The following is a 15,367-nucleotide window of genomic DNA, read 5'->3' as shown; positions in this document are numbered from 1 at the left end:
TAAAAATAAAAAAAAATAAAACTAAAAAAAAAAAAAAAAAAGAATGGCCAAGATCAAAAACAATGATGACAACTTATACTCGGGAGATTGTGGGGACAAGAGCCTGTCCTGGAACTAGCTCTTGTAGACCAGAGGCATAAAAGCAAAATTGGTAATGATTATAATCATGAATTATTAGTTTTATAAAATTGGTAAACACTGGAAAACTCATGTACAACATCAGCATAGGTCTATTCCCATAGTGTTACACTTGGAATTTGCTTCAAGATGAATATTCTAATTAAAAATTTTCAGTACCAAATATCCCTTGTACTGTTTCCCCCATCCAATCTTTTAGACTCATTAACAATTATATTTTCATATCCATTCAATATTTAGAACAATTAGTCCATAATTATGAATAATTTTATTGAAGTTCATTTATCACTATTTTCTTTGAAAATCACCATGTGTTTTTCCATAAAAACAATACAGTTATGACAACCTCAAAGTAGCCTCCATCGCTCTAGTACCTGGGACAACAGTTTACTAGTATTATATTCCAAGGCTCTGGATCCAAATTCTACTTAGAAGTTTTCTTTAGTATCTCTGAATGTTAAGCATCTCAGGTTTTAATTTATATAGTATGTTTGAAACAGTAGGAATAATAGTGAAAAATGAAAGAGAAATGGACTAAAAGGAGTTTTATATTTTCAAATGTTTTTCTTTTATTTTAGAGATTATGACTACATCATTTGCTCTTCCTTTTCCTCCTTCAAATTCTCCCACATTTCTCCTTTATCTCTTTAAATCGATGATCTATTTTCACTAACTGTTGTTACATGAATATATGCATATGTATATACATACATATTCCTCATTATAACCTAATCAGTCTATAGAATACTATTTGTAGCTACATGTTTTCAAGGCTGACCATCTGGTATTAGATAACCAAGTTGTAGGCTATTTCCGGGAATAGTGATTTGTCACGCTCAGCTTCCTTAGTTCTTTGTGTAGGGTTGAGAGCTTATGGTATTTCCCCTGCCCACTCTGGCATGTTTACTGCTGTTGTCCTTGTCCAGCTAATGTTTAGGCAGTTGTGTTGATGAGACTTCATGGGTGTAGCTTCTGGCATTATTAAGGAGACACAGAAGAGACTTAATTTTTAATAGTGGTTAATACAGGCCATACTTCCCAAGGGGTGGGGAACCCTTGAAGGAAGGCTGAAAAGTAAGCTGTGTAAATCTGCTGGGTAGACTTCTTGGTAAAAGAAAAATCAGTTTAACACAAGGGTTCTGACTATGAGCTTGTCTGTACATGTGGTCAAGCCAAAATGGCAGCGAGAATATTCAGCCCTCAGATAAGCCCTTTACTGCGTGGTAAACCTCTGTAAGGTCTTTTGATTTTATGCTGTATAAAATAAAAAGCTACTGCAAGCAGGACGATCAGGGAAGAGATAGTGTTAATTTAAACCAGGATAACAAGAGTGGAGCTGGTGAGAAATTAGCTGGTAAGAGATTAAGATTTCTAGATGGACTGAAAATGTGCCACTGGGAAAGGTAGTGTGTGTAGCCTGTTGTGTAGAAAGAAAGAACACTACAATCAAGATTCTATTCTTGGGAGATAGAATCTAAAATATTGCTATAAATCTGTAACTTTGCAGCTCACACAGTAGATACAGAAAGAAAAAAAAGCCATGGCAGTTTCTAAAAAGGCAAAACAAGGAACCTCAAACATTTGCTCTTCCTAAGCAGGAGAAAATTGTCTAATCATCATTTTCAGAACTCTAAAACGTAAGCAAAGGGAAAAAATTATTCCAGCAAAGCCATTGGATTTTGCGTTGCCTGGAAAGTCTCATCCCTCAGCCCTTCAATAAACCTGAAATCAACAGCCTACATGTGCAGGACAACTAACCTGGCTGCAATCTAGGGGACAAAGCCAGGTTAAAGCTCCTGCAGAGCCTCATTAGAGAGAATCAGATTCCTTTGCTGATTCCCAACTCTACCTACAAGGATACCTAGTGTAAAAGGCCTTTTCCATTAAGCATTTGTTGAAAACACATCTAGGCTGTTATTTAGCTTTAAGCCTATCGAGGGTAAAGGATAAAACAAGACAGAGTGTATACTAATCCCAAAGTCCTTATTAATGGGAAGTCTGGTGAATGAGAGATCCACAAAGCCTAGGAAACCTCAGAGCACTAACTCCTTTAGCGTACTACACAAACTGAAGTTTTTCTGCCTGCCCAGGAAAGACCAGAGAAGGCTCCAAAATGCTTGTTTATGGAATATCATGAAACTCTACATAAACAGGAAGTAAGGAATGACAGTGTCCACCACTGGTGAGTCTAGTAAAGGAAAAATAATCTGAAATACACCTGACCTGCCCCTTGGCAAAGAATGGCAGAATTACTAGGTCCAAGAATTGGAGAAACTTTTAATTCAATCATCAATCAGGTACCAAGGAGAGATTTCAGTGACTTATGGGATTAGTTCATCAAAGCTACCAGACAAACAAACTATTACAAACAACAACATGAAGTGCATGAGCAGAGACACAGAATAAAGACCGCCAGAGGCAATGGGAAGTGGTTTCTAATGAGCACAGGCTTTCATTTTGAACGGATGAAATTGCTCCAAATTAAATAGTGAAGATAGTACTGAAATCCACCGAATTGTACTGAATTTTACGTTATATAAGCTTTATCAATAATAAAAGTATAGGTGAAAAGGCATGCTTACAAATACACATGTACATATAAGTGTACATACATATATCATATCATCTTTTTCAAGCAATGACACCCCAAAACAGCCATCACTATTCACATCCAGATCTTGGTTTCTTACAATTTTGAGTAAAATAACAGTCTTTTGTAGAAATTGATAAGCTTAAGCTAAGCAAAGAAATACAAAATAAGCCTGGGACATATTTTTGAGCCAAAACAAAAGGCCATGTGTACAAAGTTAGATAATTTGCCAGAAGGATATAAAAGTCAGTTTGAAGGTATCCCACTGCCAATTTGGGGACAATTTAAGCACAAAATTAGTAACAGTAATGAAAGAAAATAATATATGATAGGAGGAATAAAAAAAGGATCCCAGTAAATTGAACCTAGTGGGTTATTTTAAAGGGGGAGTCACAAAATTAGGAAGGGTGGAATTAGAGGTGGATCTTAGAAATTAGGGAGAGGAGAAGAGAGTGGATACAGATAAAACACTCTGCATGCCATGGGGGACACATCATGCCTCCCACGCAATCACAGTTTGGAGAGATGGGGGGCAAATTTATGAAAAGCCAGGGGCTAAGCCAGCTCTACCATAACCAGAGTCAGGGACTCTTATCCCAGCTGCAAGGACAGTCGAAGGATATGCCACCTCGGTTTTCTAAGAAAGGACAGCTTAATGCAGATGAGATTAGTTTGAGGCCTGCTCAGTCGTTCCTAATGAATAAAAACCAGGTGCCAAAGCTTCAGCCCCAGATAACTATGATTCCTCCCAGTGCACAGCCACCACGCACTCAAACACCACCTCTGGGACAGACACCACAACTTGGTCTCAAAACTAATCCACCACTTATCCAGGAAAAGCCTGCCAAGACTAGCAAAAAGCCACCACCATCAAAGGAAGAACTACTTAAACAGACTGAAGCCGTTGTGACTGAATATCTGAATAGTGGAAATGCAAATGAGGCCGTCAATGGCATGAGAGAAATGAGAGCCCCGAAACACTTTCTTCCTGAGATGTTAAGCAAAGTGATCATCCTGTCACTAGATAGAAGTGATGAAGATAAAGAAAAAGCGAGCTCTTTGATCAGTTTACTCAAACAGGAAGGAATAGCCACAAGTGACAACTTCATGCAGGTAGAACATTGTACTGATTGTGTGATAGCTCTTTCCAGTTGTGGTTGGAAGCTAATAACTGTTTTGAATATTCTTCCCAAGGCTTTCCTGAACGTATTGGAGCAGTGCCCCAAACTAGAGGTTGACATCCCCTTGGTGAAATCTTATTTGGCACAGTTTGCAGCTCGTGCTATAATTTCAGAGTTGGTGAGCATTTCAGAACTAGCTCAACCACTGGAGAGTGGCACCCACTTCCCTCTCTTCTTACTTTGTCTTCAACAATTAGCTAAATTACAAGATCGAGAATGGCTAACTGAACTTTTTCAACAAAGCAAGGTCAATATGCAGAAAATGCTGCCAGGTAAGAGCTGACTGAGTTAATTAACAATAAGTGATTTTGTGTGCTGGGAAAGTGTTTGTAAAATGGTCTAGATAGGTAACCCTGGTAAAATGAGAAATGTCTTTGCAGAAATTGATCAGAATAAAGATCGAATGTTGGAGATTCTGGAAGGAAAGGGATTGAGTTTCTTATTCCCGCTCCTTAAATTGGAGAAGGAACTACTGAAGCAAATTAAGCTGGATCCATCCCCTCAAACTATATATAAATGGATTAAAGATAACATCTCTCCCAAACTTCATGTAGATAAAGGATTTGTGAACATCTTAATGACCAGCTTCTTACAGTACATTTCTAGTGAAGTAAGCCCACCTAGTGATGAAACAGATTCTTCCTCTGCTCCTTCCAAAGAACAGTTAGAGCAGGAGAAACAGCTGCTGCTCTCTTTCAAGCCAGTGATGCAGAAATTCCTTCATGACCATGTGGATCTACAGGTCAGTGCCCTGTATGCTCTGCAGGTGCACTGTTATAACAGCAGCTTCCCCAAAGGCATGTTACTTCGATTTTTTGTTCATTTCTATGACATGGAAATTATTGAGGAGGAAGCTTTCGTGGCTTGGAAGGAAGACATAACTCAAGAGTTTCCAGGAAAAGGCAAGGCTTTGTTCCAGGTAAATCAGTGGCTAACCTGGCTAGAAACTGCTGAAGAAGAAGAATCAGAGGAAGAAGCTGACTAAAGAACCAGCCAAAGCCTTAAATTGTGCAAAGCATACTATGATGTAACTGCATTTGACCTAACCACTGCGAAAATTCATTCCGCTGTAACGTTTTTCACAATATTTAAAGCAGAAGCACGTCAGTAAGGTTTCCTTCTGCATAAGGTTTTTGTAGTGTGATGTCTTAATCATAGTCTACCATCAAATACTTTAGGAGTATCCTTAATGTTTAGATAGAATATTAGCAGCATGCAATAATTACATCCTAAGTTCTCAAGCAGAGGCAGTCTATTGCAAAGATCTTCTTTGCTGCCAGTTACCATAGGCTGTTTTTAAGTTAGAAAACTGAATAGCAACACTGAATACTGTAGAGATGCACTTTGCTCAGTAATACTTGAGTTGTTGCAATATTTGATTATCCATTTGGTTGTTACAGAAAAATTAACTGTAATTGATGGTTGTTGCCGTAATAGTATATTGCCTGTATTTCTACCTCTAGTAATGGGCTTTATGTGCTAGATTTTAATATCCTTGAGCCTGGGCAAGTGCACAAGTCTTTTTAAAAGAAACATGGTTTACTTGCACAAAACTGATCAGTTTTGAGAGATCTTTAATGCCCTTGAAGTGGTTTTTGTGGGTGTGAAACAAATGGTGAGAATTTGAATTGGTCCCTCTTATTATAGTATTGAAATTAAGTCTACTTAATTTATCAAGTCATGTTCATGCCCTGATTTTATATACTTGTATCTATCAATAAACATTGTGATACTTGAAAAAAAAAAACACTCTGCATGCATGTATGAAATTATCAAATAATTAACAAAAATATTATCTTGAAAAAAGCAATCATTGAGCAAACATGGATATGACAATGAATAAATGAATGAATATATCAAAAATCTGATTCAAAATGGCAAACTTATTTAGTTACAAATTATCTCCATGAAATATCTACTATCTATAATGAATTTTGAAAATTATGCCCTGGCGATGCTGAAGCATGCGTGGGTAGCCTATATATGATGGTTCTGTTGAACTTGTCCATATTGGGGTTTCATGATCTAAGTTGATGAAGACGACTGACCAGGTCTCTTCCTCCTACTAGCTATAAGGAATAACTAAAAGGAATATGAATAAATATAATAATGAATATTCCTGGTAGAAAAAACTTACTTATATAATCAAAGTGAAGGTAACCAAGAATGAGAAAAGTAAAACTGTATAGGAACTAAGAGGAAGAAATAGGTACAGTCTATCTCTTCTGTATGATTCTTGTAAAAGATGCATAATTCAAATCTAACCATTAGATAAGACTGAACTCAGCAATCTAAAAAAATGACTGGCGGATAATCCTTAAAAACTTTAAGACCAAGAAAATGAAGGAAACAGTAAGAAAATATTCCAGACCTGATGAAATCCAGAAGTCATTAATTAAATAATGATAATTAAATAAAACATGATTTGAAGCTGACCCCTTTTCTAAAAAGGACATCCACTAACCTGACCATCAGTGAAACATGGGTGATGTCTGCTGCTTTGTAGCTTCAGTGCCTCAGTGCTATGTGACTGATTAGGAGCTGAGTTATGATCATGTGGGACAATGTCCATGCTTGTAAGAAAAGTATCTTACAGTTGGGGGGGGCAATGAGGTATCGTGCCAGCAAATTACAATAAAAATACTTCAGTTAAACAAAATTCTAACCATGCAACTTTCCTGTAAGTTTGAGACTATGTAATATATGTACATGTATAAGTAACTATATGTACATGTATACACTAATTCCACAGTATTTTATTTATCAAATGTCATTTGTCCTATATGCTGGTAACAAGAAGAGTATGAACATGAACTCTAAAAATAGACATGAAATACTCTGAACGAGGCTAGATGTACTCACAGATGTTCACTTACCAAGCCACTTTCTTATCTAACATAGCTGGCATAATTCCTAGATGTAGACTTCTTTTTATATAGATTTCATAGGAAGCCCTTGGCAATAATTTAGAACTATGCTGATTCCTTTAACAGTAAATGTAAAAACAAACAAACAAAAATCTTGGTTATCACATCCTTTTAAATGTACCCACAAGAGTAAACTGTTACATGATTATGCGAAATCGTTCATTGCATTCAGTTTCTGTTCTCAAACTCAAGACTTTGTAAAGTATATACTGCAGGAGAACACCATTCAGGAGCTCTATAAATGCAGGAAAGCTATGGCCTACAAGACTTTGGGAATATGAAGTACTTTGCAGAGGAATGCGTTGGTAGAAACAAGGAACCCTTTTAGGAGTTTGTGTTCATTGCAAGGTCACATGCTAGAAAGGTGCTGGAGGAAATATGATGGAGGTTAACTTCAGCCGAGGTCTCCATTTGATCTTCTCTTCTTTAAGTACACAGTAAACAGAGATTTCATCTAACCTCTCTTCTATACCATAGTATTACATTGTCTCTTCTTTGCCTAATGTCTCTTCTAGTATGCTCCACACCATTCCCTAATATATTTCTTAAACACTGAATCCTGTCTTACTTGACAGGTTTCTCACAGGATATGAAATGTACAATCTGTTTTATAGCCTCAAATATGTAAAGTTAACTTTATTGATAGGAGGTGATTATTACTTAGTGACTAAACACAAAATAGAACATCGTAGATAACATTTTGGTGCAAAAATAGGAAACAATGGAGAAAGACTATTCAAATTATCATCTACAATAAATCCAAAGAGTAATGCTTTGTTTTGTTTTAGTTTTTGTATTTTGAGAGAGTGCCATGGCATTTAGCAGGTGTGAAGTAGAATTCATTATGTAGAACAGACTGTGATTTAACTCAATCCTCCTACCTCAGCCTTCCAAAGGAAAGGATTATAGGCGTATATTACTATACCTGGCTTCACTGAAAAAAAATTTAAATTAATTTTATTGTAGACCTGGGAGGATGGCTCAGTTATTAAAGTACTTGCCTTTGTAACACAAGAACTTGAGTTGAGCTCCCTAGAGTCCATTCAAAAATCTCAGGCATGGTAGTACATGCTTGTAATCCCAAAGGAGGCAGACACAGGAATCCCTGGGGTCTGCTGGCAACCAATCTAGCTTAACTGATGACCTCCAATGAGAGACTCTGTTTTGAAGAAGGTGGATAGCATTCCTGAGTATGACACCAGATGTCCATGTGCACAATGTGTACACACAACTACACACACAAATATCCACATAAAATAGTAAGGTGATGATGGTTCAACAGGCTATTCGGATGAAAGAGTTTGGCTGCACAGAAACAACGCTATTTCAAGAAAAGCTCTTCTGATACCATGCACATGAAAAAAAAAAAAACATCTCAAATGTCTTCAGGCACTCTTGAGAACATTACAAATCACTCATTTTCTTTCTAGGACTCCAGTTTCACTAAGCTGACCTTTTTCTTGTTAGATCTCAAAACAAAATTTGTATTTAAAGTAAAATCACATCTTCTAAGTTGAATTTCTACTCACAGTAAGTGTACAGTGTTATTAACAGTGTAGTAGCTCTATAGTGATATTAACAGATACAACAAATAGGTTTTTTTATATTTATTTATTTATTTATTTATTTATTTATTTATTTATACAATATTCTGTCTGTGTATATGTCTGCAGGCCAGAAGAGGGCACCAGACCTCATTACAGATGGTTGTGAGCCACCATAAGGTTGCCGGGAATTGAACTCAGGACCTTTTTGGAAGAGCATGCAATGCTCTTAACCACTGAGCCATCTCTCCAGCCCCAACAAATAGTTTTTATCTGAGAAGTTAACCCTCAAAATCACACATATATACACAAATACATATTCTTTCTCTCTTTCATGCATAAGTGAAAACACAGAGATATTCCCAATTTATGGTCCTTGTATTATTTATATGCTGTCCTAGTTTGGTTTCTATAGCTTTGATAAACACTATGACCAGAAGCAACTTGGAGAGAAAGGGGTTTAGTTCACCTTACAGCTTACAGTCCTTCATCAGGGGAAGTCAGAACAGGAACCTCAAGGCAGGATCCAAAGCAGAGGCCACTAAGGAAAGCTTCTTATTGACTGGCTCCTCATGGCTTGCTTGGCTTGTTTCCTTACACCATCTAAGACCAAAATTCCAGGGACAGCATTGCCCTTGCAAGGCTTGCCCTTCTCCATCAATTAACAATCGAGAAAATGACCCCAAAGATTTGTCAGCAGGATGCTGATGGAGGCATTTTCTTATTTGAGGTTCCTCTTTCCATTTGCTTCTACCTTGTATTGACAAAACACTAACAAGGACATATCAAAAAGTGGGGATAGGGGTAGGGGAGAAAGAGAGACAGAGACTGTAAGTAATGATAGCTATTTAAAATTGTTGCTAAAGAGATATCTCAATGGTTATTATTGCTTGCTACTTTTCTAGAAGACCCAAGTCAAATTTTTGTAATTATTTTGTGAGTCAGGAAACTCACAAATACCTGTAACTTCATCTCCAAGAAGATCCAATGCCCTCATCTGGCTTCTAAGCATATCCACTCATAATTGTGTATATATGTAACAGATATATAAAATAAATAAAAACAAAATAAATATTAAAAAATTATTATTTTGATTTGCATTTCCCTGATGATTAAGGATATTGAGCAATTCCTTAAATGTCTTTGGGCGATTTGAGATTCTTCTGCTGAGAATTCTCTGCTTAGCACTGTAGCCCATTTTTTAGCTGGATTATTTTATATTTTGATATAAAGTTTTTTGAGTTCTTTATATGTTTTAGAGATCAGCCCTACATCAGATGTGGGCTTGGTAAAGATCAAAGTGACTCTGAGATACCATCTTACACACCTATCATAATGGCTGAGATAAAAAATACTGAGGACAACTAATGTTGGAGAGGATATAGAATCGGGAATATTCCTCCACTGCTGGTGGGAGTTCAAACTTCTACAGCCACTTTGGACATTGATATGGCAATTTCTCAGATAATTGGGATTCAATCTACCCCAAGACCCAGCAATACTACTTTTGGGCACATACTCAAAGGATACTCAAAGGATACTCAAAGGATCATACCATAAGAACACTGGCTCAACAATAATGTTCATAGCAACATTATTCGTAATAGCCAGAACCTGGAAACAACCTAGATGCCCCTCAACTGAAGAATGGATAAAGAAAATATGGTACATTCACATAATCAAGTATTACTCAGCTTTAAAAGCAATGACGAGCAAGGATGTCAGGACGACGGGGGGTGCACCCACCCACTGAGACAGTGGGGCTGATCTATTGGGAGCTCACCAAGGCCAGCTGGACTGTTACTGAAATAGCATGGTATAAAACCGGACTCTCTGATCATGGCGAACAATGAGGTCTGATGAGAAGCCAAGGTCAATGGCATGGGGTTTTGATCCTACTTCATGTTCTGGCTTGGTGGGAGCCTAGCCAGTTTGGATGTTCACCTTCCTAGACATGGACGGAGGGGGGAGGACCTTGGACTTTCCACAGGGCAGGGAACCTTGACTGCTCTTTGGATTGGAGAGGGAGGGGGAGAGGAGTGGGGGGAGGGGGAGAGGAGTGGGGGGAGGGGGAGGGAAATGGGAGGCTGGGAGGAGGCGAAAACTTTTTTTTCTTATTCTCAATAAAAAAAAAGCAATGACATCATGAAATGATGGAACTAGAAAATAAACATACTAAGTAAGGTACCCACTCACAAGTGGATGTTAGATATAAAGCACAGGAGGAGGGCAGGGGAAGAAGGGGAGACAGTAAAGGGAAAGGAATGGGAAATGAGAACATGAGGGAACAGAATGGTCGAGGGGGGAAAGGGACAGAGTGGGAAAGCAATGAAAGAGAGATCTTGATAGAGTTACTATGCGGTTAAGGGAGAAAACTGGTGCTAGGGAAATTCCCAAGAATCCACAAAGATGACCCCAGCTAAGACTCCTAGCAATAGTGGAGAGGGTGCCTAAACTGGCCTTCCCCTGTAATCAGATTGGTGAATACCCCAACTATCATCAGAGTCTTCATCCAGTAACTGATGGAACCAGGAGCAGCGATCCACCATAAAGCACCAGGCCGAGCTCTGGGCATCCAATAGAAGAGAGGGAGGAGGGATATATGAGCAAGAGAGGTTTAGATCATGATGGAGAAATCTACAGAGACAGCTGCACCAAGCTCATGGAAACTCATGGACTCTAAACCAACAGCTATGGAGCTTCCTTGGAACTAACTAGGCCCTCCATATATGAGAGACAGTGGTGAAATCTTGGATTATCTGAGAAGCCCCTGGCAGTAGGGCCAGGATCTATCCCTGGTGCATGAGCTAGCTTATTAGAGCCCATTCCCTATGGTGGGATGCCATGCTCAGCTTTAATTCAGCGGGGAGGGACTTGGACCTGCCCCAACTTAATTGTCAGACTTTGCTGACTCCCTTAATCTTTGGGAGGAGTGAATGGACAGTAGGCTGGGGGGAGGGGGTGATGGAGGAGGGGAGAACTGTGGTTGGAATGTAAAAGGAAATGTAAAAAAATTATAAAAATTAAAAAAAAACTGTACTTGGTAATGAAGCAGAATTAGAGACTGCTTCAAGAACAGATACTGCAAAATGATTCAGAGTGTTAAAATTAAAACTCATAATCATGAGATATATCAAGATGCAAACCTGGTACCTCCTCTATTCTACCACAGACAAGGGGATCAGTACAAATTCTCTTCTTTAGAAAATGTGAAACTATTAACCAATTATGTGTAAAAATACCGATCACTCACACTTCTTCACTAATGATAAATATATCATGAAGAATGAAAACTGTTGAGAAAACCATACAACAAGAATGCTGAGAAATAACAAAGACTTCATTGTCTCCCACTATTTGCATAGCAAAGTTTCAAGAAGCAACTCACGGTTTTAGGTGATATTTTGAAAGACTGTAATTTTCCATACAAGAAACAACAGTCTAAAATTAGTCAAATCATCAGGGCTAGAGTATAACTCAGTAGTAGAGTACATGATAAACATATTAAAGTCCTATATGAAGCCCTCAGAAAATAAAAAAACTAAAAAAGATCAAAGCAAACCAAATACTTCTAAATTCTTATCAAAATTTAAAATTTACTATGGAGAAAAATAGCATCATCCAGACCATTACTTTTTATCCATAGATCTACCAGTCTATTTAAAATGATAAAGAAGGAACATTAAAAAAAATAAAATCAAAAGAATAGACAAAATTATAAATTATCAAGTATTGCATGTCATCAGAGTAGAACTTTAAAGTACTTTAACATATATTATGTATCAAAATTGATGATTACTATAAAATACAAAAAAAAATCAATCGCTACTGAAATTCAGCACACAGACAAATCCGAGAATCATCTTACATGAAAATAAGAAAAAGTATCATAGTATATACCAAACAGTGTATTCATATTAAATTCTATACAAAAGGCTTATATAGATACAGAGAAAATTATATGGGGTTAGGCATGGGTTAAGAAAGAGTTCTTTGGTATGACATGAACGCTTGGAATGTGGACATGGTAGAATATTGTGATTGTGCAGATGTAGATATCTGTCAAAAAGTTATATACTTAAATGAGATGGCTGTAAAAATTACAGATTTGCTCAAGAAAATAGGATATGCTTTGTAAAGATGCATTTAACAAATGTGCTGGCTAGCTTTATTTCAACTTGACACAGCTAAAATCAATGGAAAGGAGGAAGCCTCAATTGAGAACATGACTCCATAAGATCTGGCTGTAAGACATTTTCTTATGAAAAGGGAAGGCTCAGCCCATTGTGGGTGGGGACGACCCCTGAGCTGGCAGTCCTGGTATCCAAAAGAAAGCAGTCTAAAAAGGCCATGATGAGCATGCCAGGAAGTAGCAGTTCCCTGTGGCCTCTGCATCAGCTCCTGCCTCCAGATTCCTGCCCTGCTTGAGTTCCTTTGAAGGTGAACTGTGGAAGCTTAAGCCAAATCAACCATTTTCCCCTCAAATTGCTTTGGCCATGGTATTTCATTGCAGCAATAAAAACCCTAATTAAACCAAAGTATTTAGGAATAATCTGTAGGCTTTGAGATTAATAACAAGATGTAAGAAATGCACAAATATTATTGGTATAAATATCACTCTGAAAAATGTTTTTAATAATGCAAATTGAACTTAAAAATAAAAAACAGCATTCATATATTGATAAAGTTAAAAACAAGTAACATACATAATGTATAAAACCTACCAACTCATGGTTGGTTCTTTGTAAAGCACACGCATATTTAAAAGATATATTATTGAATCAACACGGTCCCAAGAACCCAGTTAAAATCTTGGATGATGTTTGTTTGTTTTCAAAACTGATAAATTGATTATAATACATGGAACTACAAAGGAATAAGATAGCAGAATCAACTGTGAAGCAGAGTAAAATGAAAGATTTAATACAATCAGGTAATTAACTTCCTAGTAGAGGAACTAAAACCATAGTAATTATGAAGTACTGGTTACAAAGACTTATTCAGAGATCAGTGGCCCACAATGATCCAGAGGCATGTGCACATACACAGAACCCAAACTTGATGCAGTAGTTCAGTCAGGAAAATATGGCTCTTTAATGAGAATGCTGGATCCCCTAGGAATACGAATGGAGAGTAATTAACCTGCACCTACTTTAGAAGTAAACTGTAGGTGATCACACTCTTTAATGTAAGAAGTAAATGCATAAGATTTCTACAGTATCTTTTCAGAACTCTAAGTCATTTTTTTTGTTTTTACATATTGTTCATACAATATGTATTTTACAGCCAGGTGTATTGACTTACACCTTTCATTCCAGAACTTAGGAGGCAGAGACAAGCAGACCTCGTGAGTTTGAGGGCAGCCTGATCTATAAAATGAGTTCCAGGAAAATCAGGATTTCATAGTGACAGCCTGCCTTGAAAACAACAAGGGGGTTCATGAGCAGTATAAGAGGTAAAATCTAGCTGAGAGAAGGGAATCAAGTAAGTAGGCCTGTATGCATGTACTGCCCTCTGCTTTTGATTGTGGTTGTGCTATCACTAGCTGCTTGAATTCCTGGCTTGACTTCTCTTCAGTGAGAGTCTATAACCAGAAATTTCAAATCAAGTTATATTATATAATGTGTAATATAATATACACACATATATCTATAATTTCTTTTTTTGTTGTCGTTGTTTTTTTTGTTTGTTTGTTTTGTTTTGTTTTTCGAGGCAGGGTTTCTCTGTAGCTTTGGTGCCTGTCCTGGAACTAGCTCTTGTAGACCAGGCTGGCCTCGAACTCCCAGAGATCCGCCTGCCTCTGCCTCCCGAGTGCTAGGATTAAAGGCATGTGCCACCACCGCCCAGCTATCTATAATTTCTTAAAAACAAAAGACAAAATTACTAAACATAAAAGATAATAAATTAGACCACCTTAAAAGTGATATCTGTTAATAAAAATTCCATTAAAATAGCAAAACAATAAGTTACACAAAAAACTTAATAACATATATATTATTAAAAATCCAAAACCAGAGCATATAAAACACTTACAAAATTATAAACGAAAACTCAACTGTTGAACAAATAAAAAACAGAATGTTTTGTTGTGATAAAAGATATCCTAATGGAAAGTAGCATGTGTAAAGATGCTTATATTCAGTTAGTTACAGAAATGAGATACTACAACACTACCACAAAAATGCTTTAAGTTCAGAATTTATCAACTGTTGTTAAACCATACAGTAATTAGAAAGTATAGATAGGGGCTAAATATAGATATAGTATAGACATATGCTAGACATAAATATAGCTCCAATTTGAAATTAAATAGAAATCCTTTGAAAATATGTTCAGGAGTATGAAGTTAACTTAAAAAGATGAAAACTCTTTGACTCAGACATTTCCTCCCTGGTATATAGTTAACAAAAATGTGTGCATGTGTGCACATCAAAGCATCTGTGATACACGTGTATGCAGTAACATTATTAATAATATCTAGAAACTGAAAGCAAATCAAATGTCTACCAATAATAAAATAGATAATATAGTATGGTACATTCATACAGTTAACACATTAAACAATGATAAGCGTAACAAACTACTACTATCTAAGTTCATGTTGTTTGAGTAATTCTTTAAAGTCCAGAATATTGGTTACCTTTCGGGGAGACATTGATCAAAGGAGTTAGACAAGAGGTTTCTCGGGTGCTGGCTGGTAAAGTTCCCTATCTTTTATCTCAAGGTGTTTAGACTTAATAAACGTTCACTGAGTTATGTAACCAAAATATTTGTGCATTTTATTATATGTGCATTTTATAATGTAATTTTATTATGTTATATATCTTATTATAGCTTAATAAATGTTTCTCTAATGATGATGGTTAAACATAGAATAATCATAGAGAAATTATTCTTTATAAACCTGAAAGTTTCACTTAAAAATAAAGGTCCCACATTCTTAAAATTGACTCTAATATAGGACAAAGAGTGTGAGCACCACATATT

General features: G+C 36.7%; 2 protein-coding genes across 2 annotated transcripts in view; one reads left to right on the top strand and one right to left on the bottom strand.

The window, feature by feature from the left end:
* Rabgap1l (RAB GTPase activating protein 1 like) overlaps window positions 1-15,367 on the bottom strand; it is a 262,467-nt gene that overhangs the window by 240,380 nt on the left and 6,720 nt on the right. The gene's annotated exons all lie outside the window — the stretch shown is intronic.
* LOC126497233 (eukaryotic translation initiation factor 4 gamma 2) lies at window positions 3,212-5,016 on the top strand. The gene is made up of 3 exons (XM_050135136.1): window positions 3,212-3,841; window positions 3,923-4,181; window positions 4,290-5,016. Exons 1-3 carry the CDS (start codon window positions 3,224-3,226, stop codon window positions 4,892-4,894), a joined length of 1,482 nt encoding a protein of 493 aa, XP_049991093.1. The 5' UTR covers window positions 3,212-3,223; the 3' UTR covers window positions 4,895-5,016.

The sequence above is a fragment of the Alexandromys fortis genome, unplaced genomic scaffold (assembly GCF_014885135.2).
Source record: "Alexandromys fortis isolate MF-2015 unplaced genomic scaffold, M_Fortis_MF-2015_v1.1 scaffold_21, whole genome shotgun sequence".
NCBI classification, from domain to species: domain Eukaryota; kingdom Metazoa; phylum Chordata; class Mammalia; order Rodentia; family Cricetidae; genus Alexandromys; species Alexandromys fortis.
This window is presented reverse-complemented; position numbering and strand designations above follow the sequence as displayed.